This window comes from Eubalaena glacialis, chromosome 3 (assembly GCF_028564815.1).
Source record: "Eubalaena glacialis isolate mEubGla1 chromosome 3, mEubGla1.1.hap2.+ XY, whole genome shotgun sequence".
Classification (NCBI taxonomy): Eukaryota; Metazoa; Chordata; class Mammalia; order Artiodactyla; family Balaenidae; genus Eubalaena; species Eubalaena glacialis.
The window spans coordinates 140,450,859-140,463,560 of NC_083718.1; the positions used below are offsets into that span (position 1 = coordinate 140,450,859).

General features: G+C 43.8%; 1 protein-coding gene across 1 annotated transcript in view; it reads right to left on the reverse strand.

The window, feature by feature from the left end:
- Nucleotides 1-2,618: 2,618 nt before the first annotated feature.
- The window catches only part of PGM1 (phosphoglucomutase 1), a 58,681-nt gene continuing 48,597 nt past the window's right edge, over nucleotides 2,619-12,702 (reverse strand). Inside the window, exons 8-11 of the mRNA XM_061184087.1 lie at nucleotides 11,576-11,711; nucleotides 8,276-8,459; nucleotides 5,671-5,805; nucleotides 2,619-3,280 (exon numbers count right to left, since the gene is read on the reverse strand). Of these exons, the coding sequence (XP_061040070.1) occupies nucleotides 3,191-3,280; nucleotides 5,671-5,805; nucleotides 8,276-8,459; nucleotides 11,576-11,711 (545 nt within the window). The 3' untranslated portion in view covers nucleotides 2,619-3,190. The remainder of the gene's footprint in view (nucleotides 3,281-5,670; nucleotides 5,806-8,275; nucleotides 8,460-11,575; nucleotides 11,712-12,702) is intronic.

The window sequence follows — 12,702 nt, forward strand, 5'->3', positions numbered from 1 at the left end:
CGCGGCCTTTGCTGTCATCCTCCATCAGGCAGGGCCCACCCCCTGGAAGCCTGGCCATTCCCTGGGCCTGAGGAACATCCCTGAACAGGAACCTCCTTCTCTGAAATCAGAGCTGAAAGTCAAGAGGGAGGGGAAAAGTTGAAATTTCAGAGTTGGGCCCCAGACAGTTGAAACCCAATTTTCTCACTGTAATCCTCACCACACCCTAAAGAAAACAGGCCTGACTCACAGACCACATCAATCCTGGGAGGCGGGGAAGCTTGGCTGTGCGCTGCTGGCTGGCCTCTCAGGGTTCTGTCTCCCTGCACGCCTGGGGGCACGTGTTGGGGTGTCTCTGTGGCTTCCAGAGAGAGGAGGAAGGGCAGCCCATACCCCAGCCCATCCCACCTCCACAGCCCCAGACACCTCCCTCTTCCTCCTTTGAGCTAACAGCTCCCAAATCTATAGCCAAGTGGCTCAGGGAAAGCAGCTCAATTATGATCAGGGATGAGGAGGAAATTCTTGAAGCCACTCCAGGGGCCACAGACCCGGGACTGTGTGCAGCTGATTCAACAGATGGGGGGCGCAGAAAAGGGTCATGGAAAATGAGCGAGATTCAGGGTCAAGATTCCACTTCTACCACATGGTAGCTGAAAACCTGGGGCAAATTACTTAAGCTTCTGTTGAGTTTCAGTTGTCTCAGCTCTAAAATGGGCACGAGAATGTCTTGCTTGGAGGGTTACTGGAAACCATCTTCTGAAACAGAAGAGGTGCTTGGAAAATTTGGATTCTAACAGCATGTGTTGCCTACACAACTCCTAAGGCACTTATCCTACACAGCCTTTCTTTTTTTTTTTTTTTTTTAATTGAAGTATAGTTGATTTACAGTGCTCTGCCAATCTCTGCTGTACAGCAAAGTGTCTCAGATATACACATCTACATATTCTTTTTTTTATATTCTTTTCCATTATGGTTTATCCCAGGATATTGAATATAGTTCCCTGTGCTATAGAGTAGGACCTTGTTGTTTAGCCATTCGAAATGTAATAGTTTGCATCTACCAACCCCAAACTCCCAATCCACCCCTCTCCCTCCCCCGCTCCTCCTTGGCAACCACAAGTCTGTTCTCTATGTCTATGAGTCCTACACAGCCTTCTCTTTGTGTGGGACTCCATTCCTCCAGCTAGTCTCACAGGCAGCTGGAGGGCAGTAACTGTGTGTTACACATCCTTCCCTTCCCAAGGCATCTCACACTTAAGGTGGTCAATACGTGTTTCCTGGCTGACTGATATACCCAGGTATCCAAATTCCCAGGGTAGGGGTTGGACAACAATGCCAAAATTAATAGAGTCTCTGGCACCCAAGGCATCACCCTTTAATCACCAAAATACAGGGGCATTTGCACGCCTTTCTTCCACCTGTTAGAAGTAGTTGAGAAGTAGCCAGTTAGTACTAGAGGCAACATAAAGCACTGCTAAACCATGCAGGACTAGGGCTGCCTGCCGGGGGACAGGCCACCACCCTCCCGTGGTGCGAGCTTGGATGATGAGCTGAACCTCATCTGTAAAGTGGGGATATTCAGAGTACTTACCTCATAGTTATTGGGAGCATTTACAGAGTATATGGAAAGCACTCAGCACAGTGCCTGGCATAGGATTAATGTTCAGTAAGTATTCATCTTCACCTCATCATTGTCAAAGCTCAGTTCTGTTTGCTGGGCTGGACTCCCTTGTTAAATGGCAACACTGGAAATCTCACCCCAGATAAAGACCCTGCCACCTGGAATGGGGATTCCACCCTGGGTCGGGGAGGGATGCAGAGCTGGGCTGTCTCTCTGGAACAGTCCATATGGCAGGTGACTATGGGAAGTGCCTTCCAAACCATAAAATGCATTTCAAATATTTGTTTTATAGTTTTTGTTTTTCCGATTCTTTAAAATCTAGAAACAATATTGTAAACATAATCCTAGTTCCCATTTATTTGATAACCTACCATGAATGAGATACTGTGCCCATGGCTTTTCACAGACCCACTCGCTTTATATTCTCCATGGCCCTACAAAGTTAGAACTATTTTTCAAGCCCATTTTAAAGATAAGGAGAATGACATTCCAAGATCACTCAAGATCTCAAGCGGGATTCAAACTCAGGTCTGTTGGCTCCCAAGACTATGCTTTTAACTACTAAGTTACGCTCGTGGGCTGAATATAGTCTAAGATGAATAAGATGCCAACGGGCTCAAGATTTCCAGCCAAATGCCAGAAATCTTGCTCTCAGATTCCAAGAGTTCTGCTTCTGTCCCCTCAACAGGCAGGGTGGCATCTCAGCACCACAAGGCACAAGGCAGTGCTTTGCTATTTAAGATCTCCTGAACACTATCTTCCTTTTCCTTGTTCCAAGTTAACCATGTCAAGCTTAATTTATCCACCTCAGAAGGAACCAGGGCTCAGCTGACCCTGCTAAGATTTGAAATTACAGTTCTTGAGTCTAATTTTAAACCAAGCACAGAGAACATTTTTTTTCTAGCTAGGACATCCAAACAAAATACAATACCACCCACCCCCTCTAAAAAAATCTGGTTTCTTTCGGAAATCAAAAGAGCGTTTTGTAAGAAAAAAAAAAGACATCAAGAAATGGTAGCTTATGTTGCTTTAATATCCCAAAATATTTGCGTGAATGGGACTACGCTGCAGAACAAGGCAGAACTCTGTAGACAAGTACGTCTCAGTCTGAGGAAAGAACTGATTGGAGAGAAGGCACCAGAAACTGCATTTTGCTGGATTATATGTAAACAGTAAATGGGGGGAAAGGCTCACAAAGGAGAAAGGAACTTGCACTGTCATTTCACGGGTGGATCCTAAGGACGGAAATTAGCCTCAGGAGCTGATGCTCAACCTCCATCTTCCACTGTACTGTAAACAGGACCTGGTGCTAAGGAGACAAACACCCACACACCAGCGGCGCACGAGGACACGAAAAGGAACTGACAGTAGTATAAGCCCCTGGGTCCTTTTTTTTCTCTTTCCCGCATGGCTCCTACAGGCATATCAATTGGCAATGCCTTGGAATTGTACCATTTGTCAATGACTGGTTAGTGGAAAAACCGAATCCTAAAAAGCCTGGGTGAATACACTTTGTTTCTGTTCATGCTCTTCAATCAGTTGACTCGGAGGGCCTGGGGTGGAGGGATGTGCCGCATCTGGCCTGTCTTCTTAGGTGATAACAGTGGGTGCAGTGCGTCCCGTCCTTTCCTGGAGTTGGGACAACTTCAGGGCAATGGAAATAAGGGGGGCCAACATGACCTGAGGGAGACACAAAGAGAAAAACCTTTGCCGTCACTTTCTCTAGACACGGATCCATAGCTCCAGCCCTGAGTAGGCCTCGAGCTCCAGACCCATGTCTGATGGCCTACTCCGATAACCCAAAGGCTCCTCAAACTCTGTAAGTCTAAAAACAAAGACATGTTCTTTCTTCACAAAAAAACCTAGTTCCAGCACTCCCTATTTCGGTCAATGATCTAGTACATAAAGCAAATGAATGACTAGGAGCCATTCTTGACACCTTCCTCCCTCACATTCCTGTTGGCCAACCCACCAGCAGCCTAAGTGACTTATCTTCTACCTCTCTCCCATTGTCACCCAGTTCTCTCCATCCCAGTGCCACAGCTCTCGCTAAACCAAGGCTTCCCTCTTACCTGGAACAACTGTGCTTCAGCATCCGCTTCTGCATCCTCCCATTTGTCTCCCACACTCTACCCAAAGAAGTCTTTTCAAAATATACCACCCTCCCATCTACCTCTCACTTAAGGGAAAAAAAAGAATACTGCTGTTGCTTAAATAAATAAATATTTTAATATTAAAAAAAGAAAACTATGTATCTAGTTGAACTGCCCATTTTATAGATGAGGAAACTGATACCCAAAGAAGTGAAGTGATTTGACCAAGTGATTCAAGGACAGAGCCAAGAGTAGTACATTTTCTACTGACCACTGTTGCTTTCCCTCATCTAAATCTCTACCAACTCATTACACCTGGAAGAAAGTTGGAGAACCACTGCACACACTGACATACCACTTGCCATTCCCCTTGGGGCTCCAACAGTCCCAATGAAGTGCTGAGGCTGAGGCCCAGCAGCTCTAGAGTAGGGAAAGGCACGTCCCCAGATAGAATGGTGGTACACCTGGGCATGTGGGCACCTTGCATCCTTCAGGGCCCTCCCACTCCCTGAGGACTATGGTTCAGACGAAACTTAACTCTCACTCATTCTTTGTATTTACCATGTGTCAGGTATTAAGACAGAGAAACACAACTTCCTTCCTCTTTTGCTCTTGCTCTATTATTCTGTGGATCTACAATGTAGACACCATCGCCTTTGATTTTAGTTTTAGGGATGTCTCAACACCACAGCAATCTGGCGATAACTGGAGCTAATGTCTGGCCACTGGAAAAACTGTAAAAGTGAAGCATCCTCTCATTTCTCTCTTTTTGTAATAAAAACAATTGTGAGAGCCACTTTTCCTCAAAAGCTAATTCCATATGTCAGGCACAGTGTTCAGAATTTTGCCTTCATCATCTCCTTAAATCCCTATAACAACTCTGTGAGGTAAGTAGCATTCTGCCATTTTACAGACAAAGAAACCAAAGCTCAGAACATTGAAAAGACTTACCCAGGGATACACAGTTATTAAGGAACTGAATTTAAAACAAGATCTAACTCCAAAATGGGTTAGAGAGATCAAAATCACTATGCCGGGGGTTTCCAAATGAGTTTCACAGGATTCTAATTTGGTGTTAAAAGGGAAAAGGCTTTGTGGGAGAACAGACATGGCGAACATTATTTAAACAGGCATCTGTACTGCAAGTCTGCTCCGAGCTTTAAGGCGAGGTGTGTGTTGTGAGCTGCCAAGACGGGGCTAACGTACCCCAGCACTTCCTAAACTGGTTTTGGCTCTGGAGCTCTGGTTGGGGAGCAGTTCCCAAAACAAGGAACACACGTGGGGAAACTCTCCCCTGTGTGTTCCTGCTTCCCCTTTTGGGTGGCTGTCCTCCAAGTTCTCTGTTCCACCTCTGGCTCCCAGGGCCCCTCCTCACCCTAACATACTTCTGGAGACACTCTGGGTGGGGCTGGGACCCCAAAACACAGGTTGCAAGTCCGAAGACTCTCCCGTAAAGACCTTTCTTTCTGCGCCATGAAACAGTCTCTCCCTGCCTACCCCCTAGCCCCGACCAAATCTAGAGCCAGTGTATGTTCTGCCAGGGCAGGAGATGAGACCAAGCAAAGTGGCAAATAATCAGTGACAGACCAGAACACCAGATCAGGGGCTGATTTTAAAGATTAGTTCTCTTGAATCTGCCACTTAACCAGGCGTGTGAACCTATTAACTATTATTTAACCTTTCTGAGCCTCCGTTTCCTTATCTGTAGAAGCGATATTAATAGATAAGAATAACAGATTTGAGAATGAAATGAGTATATCCATTTGGGTAATGGGTTTAGAACAGAGCTTGATGAATAGAAAATGCTCAGATAATTGTTAGCTATTATTGTTTTCTGATGCACTGAAGGAGACGTGGAGGAAAGTGAGCCCACCTGTCTGATCATTTGAGAAACGGGTTGTGATGACAGGCACAATGGAGCCACTACCCTTCCCTCCAACAGAAAGAACTAGCCGGGCCACAGGGCCTGGGCATTACCTGGGGGTCCTGGTAGATCTTGGCGATGTCCTTCTCATAGCTGTCGATGTACAGTCGAACGGTGGCGCCTGCACTCCCGGTGCCGCTCAGTCGAAAGATGATGCGAGAACCATCTGCAAAAATGAGCCGCAAGCCCTGGGAAAGGTAACAGAGTTTCTTTTTTCCTCACATGCTGTAAGAAAGATTGAAGGCTGACAAATTATGAGGGGTCCATTTGGAGATCTAATTTCATCCGTACTTGATCAATCGGAGGATTAGATCCTTGAGAAACGGCCGCAGTTGAGCCCTGTGAGTCTGCCCTCGGTCAGCCTGTCACTGCATCCAGCCAGTGGGGGTTGGGTTCATGGGGGAGAAGCATCCCCAGGGTCAGGCGGGAGACAGGATCCTGGGGAGGTTGGCTGACACAAGCCCTGCCCTCTCCATCCCGCTTCCCTGTGATTTATGGACTAACCATTCCAGTTTGAAGCCTAATAAATAAGTTAATAAATAAATAAGCTGCTAGATACGGAAATCCGATTTCCAGATCAGGAGGGAAACACGGACAGAATGGGCTGAAACCAGAGCAGAGGAGGTTTCAGGTGGAACAGAGGAAGAACTCTTTGCAAAACACTGATGGAGAGCCTCAAAATAGAATGGGGGGCCATGTGCCCCAAATGGCAGAGGCCAGCTATTCCGACCTATTGAGCCAGATCCAGCGGTCAGTCTCCACCAATGCCTGATGACTCAAAGCAGGGCCCATGTGGGTGCAATGCCAAGCCCCGCCCCTCTATCTCCTGCCCTCCCCCTTCCCTCTCTGGCCGCATCTCTTGTCCTCAATAATCTTGATTCAGGGAAAAAAGGCTGGGGACTCTTGAGGTAAGAAGGCTGGGCAAGACAGTTATCTGAAGACCCTTCAGTCTTGATGAGTCTGTCAGTTCTTCCATAAAAAGAACTTTGCATAAGCCGATGGCCTAACCAAAAGGAAAGATACTACCTCTCATCTACCGTTTGTCACCAGACCCAATCCAGGGTTTAACCATGCCACTCAGCACTGAAGACAGCAGATGAAATACACAGAGTACATTCCCACTTAGTCAACATGGGGAGGATACAGTTAATACCCGTTTACCATTTCCTGCTTTCTAGACACATACCAGGGTTGGCCTCCTTCTCCCACAACTTTCAACTTGAAGCCTCTAAATTTTTTTCACTTGATTGCAGATGCTATATCTACTTCAGAAGATTTTCCCTCCTCCCCGGTCTTCCATCTAAACGCTCAGACTTTCTGATTACAAAACGTGGAGCTGCTGACTTCTTCCTCTGAGCACAGAGCACAGTGCCCGTGCCCATGCCGACGCCCCTCCCAGGCACACCTCAGCATCCCCCCTCTCTCCTGGTGCGTGCTGGATGCGGCGCAGAGTCGGGGCTTACTTTGCCTAAGGGTCTGTTCTCTCTCTGAAGGCTTCACCACAAAATCTTCTGCTCTGCTCTGCCACCCCCCGGGCCCCACCCTCCCCTTTCCTACACCCACCCCCTCCTCCACCTCAGGCCTCTCTTTTTCTAATTATCTCAGACATCATTTACGATCATCCATACTAGACCCAAAGTTCTCACAGATGGTGAAAAAGCATAAGGAAGAAAAGCCACGGGGCCAGAATTCTGACAAAGGGAGACTCCAGGCACTGAGGGTCACTGTGGCCATGTTCCATCCACTCGTCCACTACCTGCTCTCCAGAGAGAGACTTTAAATAAGTCCTGCAGCCCAACTCCTTCAAAGCCTGCTGGATGCCTTGAGAAGGACCCAGCCAAAAATCTGGGTCTGGATCAGAAAAAAAGCTAACTGGACAGCTATAGCATAATCTTATCTCCCTCTTTCTTATCTCTGTTTCTAAGTTATGAGTCCATTCTGTGACAACAACAACAGAACCAGAGGAGAGAGGAGCCTGGGCCCGGGTGTTAGTGAGAAGCCTGGAGAAGGGCTGACCCAGCCTGCACCCTGGGTGCCTGGCGCCCAGTGAGGGAAACGCTAACAGTTCTGTACATATCCAGACACGGTCCAGGGTCTCAACTGTGATGTCCTCCTACGTGCTGCTGTGTTAGGGTCAGCTGCGAGTCACGTGCTACAGTAATAACGGTGAATGTTTCTAAGTCTGCAAATGCCTTGTCTATTTTTTTCTTCTTTTTTAGAAATCAGAACATATCACAGAAATGTCTATGAAGAGGCTACTCTCATGCCACGCCGGCATTCTGCTACAAGCTCTTGAGAGAGAAGAAGGAGGTTGAGGTCTAAGGCAGCAGTTCTCCATCTTTTTAAGATTCTAGGGCTCTTTTCTGCGCACACATTCAACATGACCTCTTGCATAGAATTCTGGAGAATGTAAAAGTCTTTCTGAAGTCTAGACTAAGAATCCCAGAATGAGGGCATAGGGGTGTCCGTAGAATCAGGGCAAAAACCATTTTCCCTACAAGTACCTGTGCAAATCATGTGTGACTCAGCAGAAAGCCACTTGAGAAAACAGGGCAGCAAAGGACAAATGACCAAGAAGCCTTTTTCTTTTTTCTTTTGAGATTTTAGAGACGAAGCTCCGAGGCTTCTCTCCCACATTGCACATATGTCTGTTCCTACCTGATTTCTTGAAACACTTCCATCCACCGGATCACTGTATTCAAAGTTATCAATTTTCACCACAGTGTAAACTTTATCTCCCACTGGGAACTGTTTCCCCACGAAGGAGCGATCAGAGATCAGGGCCTCCAAGTCCTTCATCATTTTGTTTGCACCCTCGGCTTCCACCTCCTCGTAATCATACCTGGAAGAAATCACAAAGTTGAGTGAGGCCTGTGGGCTGACTTCAGATCACACCAACTTATATCACCACTTTCTACAGCATTTGTTTGGCCCTCCCCCAAACCATCTAACTTCAGAAGAAGCTGGCAGAAATATGAGCGTGTCATTCTCTGGGGATGCAGCAGATGAGGGATGAAAAGAAGGGTTTGGAGGGTTTCAGGAAAGGGTTAGGAGCTTCTGAATAAGCAGAAAACTCCCATCTTGGCTCTTCTACAGAATAAAGCTCTTAGAAGCTTCAAAGGCTTTTGAGAGATATTATCTAACATGTAATCACCACATCCTGAGGATGTAGAAACAAAAGCAATGTTATCTGCATAAAGGCACACATGACTCAGGCACTGCTCTTCCAAACTGCTGGAGCTTCTTTGGGATAAATGCTGGGAAGGCTCCCAGTCTGGGACCTGCCTGAGGCTGCTGAGATTTTGGCTAAGGAGAGTTCCAGTCTCCCCAGGAGCTTCCTCAAGTAAGGCCAATTCTTCACTGACCAAATGAAGGAGCCAAGCCTTAACTCTTTTTTTTTTTTTTAAGCCCTAACTCTTTACACCTGAAATGTCTCCCTCCTCTCAGTGAGAGTGGATTCCGGGTCCACAGCATTCACCCAGACAGAGGAGGCCTGGTGTGGATGCAAAAGGGCCAAGGAAAAAAAAAGTACATCACAAATGAAATTCTATGACTGTTAAACTTTTCCTCCAAGAATTGTTCTTGACTTCTTTCTTATGAGGTTAAAGACTCTTACAGGTGGCTTTTCTTGTCCTAGTGGCACACACCCTCTTGAGAGAGTTCTTTTTTAGAGGCTCAAGATAGCAGAGTCTATATTTATTTGCAATAGTGAAACAAACATGATATGTGCAAGCAGACACCTCTGAGACATGAGAAATACCAGGGAATTAAGGCCAACTATTCTGGCTCCAGGATTCTATGAATCAAGGACAGCAGTCCCCTTAATCCTGAAGTCAGCTCTTTCCCCCAGTTAAAATGATAAACAGCAAAAAATTACAACCAGGTGTTTGTGCTTTACATCTGTGACCTTTGGGTGTTTGAGGGAAATGTTCTATAAATCCTAGGCACAGAGGGGTATAATGGAAAGAATCTGGGCTTTGGAATCAGACAGAATGAGCTATGAACCCAGCCTTTATTGGTTACTAACTGTGCAACTATGGGAAAGCTGCTTCATGTCTTAGAATCTCAGTTGCCTTATCAATAACTGTTTTCGAAGCTGATATGAAACAATGCATGCAAAAAGCACTTTTGTTAAATAAATGGAGGGTATAATGGAGTCTTAACTAACCATAAATTCAGGTTCTGAGGACTTTATTTGTAATACTTGGTTAGCAGTTATTTGAAATTAATAAAAATATGTTAAGATAGATTTTAGATGGAGACTCCTAACTGATTCTAGAGTGACCCTCTCTGAACAAACCCTCCTAACCTTATTCCACTCTGGCTACTGTTCATTTGTTAACTCATTCATTTATCTATTCAAAGCATATTTACACAATGTCACTATGAATTGGTGTTTGGTGATACCATGGATTACAAAAACAGATATGGTCCTGCCTTCATGATCCTTTAGGCTCTAGAGAGTTCATGACTGCTGTTCTGAATTACCAGATTTTTCTGGTTCTTAGAAAGTAGAGATCCTTGCCTTGGTTACCAGGGCTACTGTGCGGTACCATGTGGCAGATACTACTTATACCTTCCACAAAAGAATAACCTGAGGGAGGAAGATAGCAATATACTTGTCCAAAGTCAAAAAAAAGGATTCTGATTAAGGAGGTCAAGTTCCTGAAGGTTGAATTCTTTCTTGACTATCCAAAGATCATGGACCATTAAATCTGTGATATATTTTTAAAATTCTCTAGTCTAACTCACCTATTTTATAGAGAAGGCAACTGAGGTTCAGAGAAATAATACCTTTGTACTTCTTACATAAATAATTTATTTAATATGCTTTTCCTCATATTTATTTTCCATAATTAGAACAGTGAGGTTCAGGAAAAAAATTATTAGATTTTTACACCTACTGGGGGAAAGGCAAATTGAAATTAGTGAAAAGTACAACTGGAAAAAAATGTTAATGCTTCTTAAAAATAGAAGTATGTATGGTAAAGAAGACTTACTAACTATTCTAAGTATTTTGTCCACTGATGAATCCCCAGTGCTTGGCAGAAAGTAGATACACAGTCAATATATATTGAATCAATGAATGAAGTATTGATAATTACACAGCCTTTGGGGACCTATTTTAATGAGTCAGAAAAGTTGATTTAGACTAAGCATAATTGTTTCCATAATTTCAGAAAAAGTTTCCATACTTTCAGTGTCCCAGAGTTTATAGAACAGTTTCAGACTCATATTTCATTTAATCCACTCAATAGCTAGACTGTTATTTCCATTTCTACAAATGAGAAAACTGAGTACAGAAAGAGGTTAAATGACTTCCCAATCTACTAGGAGGCAGAAATAAAATTCTAATCCAGTCTTCTGAATCCAAATCCAATGTTATTATCATGTCCACCTGATAGGCACATTTAAAAGGCTGACGAAACATTCATTCTTTTGAATATGTTAACTAAAAATTTTAAGCCTCGTTCTTTACGGCTAACATAAAAGTTGACTTCATCTCGACCCTGACTGAATTATATTAAAAATCCCCAATTGGGCTTCCCTGGTGGCGCAGTGGTTGAGAATCTGCCTGCCAATGCAGGGGACGCGGGTTCGAGCCCTGGTCTGGGAAGATCCCACATGCCGCGGAGCAACTGGGCCCGTGAGCCACAGCTACTGAGCCTGCGCGTCTGGAGCCTGTGCTCCGCAACAAGAGAGGCCCGCACACGGCGATGAAGAGTGGCCCCCGCTTGCCGCAACTAGAGAAAGCCCTTGCACAGAAACGAAGACCCAACACAGCTAAAAATAAATAAATAAATAAATAATTAAAAAAAAAAAAAAATCCCCAATTGATAGAGGCTGAAGGAACTCAGGTTTTATTATCACTTAAGACAGGAAAGAATTTGTATGCATGAGAATTCTCTCTGTCCACTTCCCCATGCTACCTCTGTACCCAGCCAGGCTGTGGCTTACCTGGTGAAGAAATTCCGGCCATACTTTTGCCAGTGATCTTTGAGGATGTCCTCCACACTCTGTTTGCGGGTGGCTAGGATGGACAGCCAAGCAAGGACAGCCCAGAGCCCGTCTTTCTCACGGATGTGGTCAGAACCTGGTCAGGGGGACAGCATGCGGCTGTGAGAAACGTGATTTCTCCAAAATATTTGGGAATAAACTCCTCAACAGTAAATATGATCCAAGCAAAAAAGTCATAAAACTTTACTGAGGAACTTGAATACATGGAAGAAACCACATATTGAATAAAGCCACATACTACTGAAAAGAAGGTGATGCTTCCCAAAGTAATTTAGAAATTTAAGGCAAATGCTAATAAAAATGTCAGTGGAATAATTTGGTGGAACTTGATGTATCAATTATGAAGTATGAATGTGAGTGGAAAAAACAAAAGAACATGACCACTGTGAATTTTTAATAACTAAAATAGTCTGGTAGCTTAACGGAACAAAAGAGAGCACCCAGAAAGAGACCCAAACACATATGAGACTTGAATAAATGATAAAGGTGTCACTTTAAGGCTGTAGGAAAGAATGGATTACTTTTTAAGTAGTATTTGTCTAACTAGCTAAACAGTTGGGAAGAAATCAGTTTTTTCCCTATAGAACACCATACAAAAAAGAATTCCAGATGAATTATACATTCAAATATAAAAACTGAAAACCTTTAAATATTAGAAGATATATATAATTTTTTAAAATCTTAGAGATGGCAAATACATATAAATTCAGAATTCATAAAGAAAAAAAATCTATGTATTTTTCTACTTAAAAATTAGCATTTCTATCAGCAAAACTACTATAGATAAAATTAAAAGGCCATTGGTAAACTAAAAAAAAAAAAAAACTACACATTTGCAATATAAAGTAGATATTTAAAACACTCAATATAGAAAAAGTTCTTATATATTAATAAGAAAAAAGTAAAATCTCGATAGAAAAACAGGCCAAGGATATAAATAGGCAATTCATCGAAGAATGAATATAGGTATCCAATTTACATAATAAAAAGCTGTATTATTTTTAAGAAGACAAATTAAAGTTAAAACCGCAATAAGAAACTGCTGCTTGTTTGACAAATGGCCATAG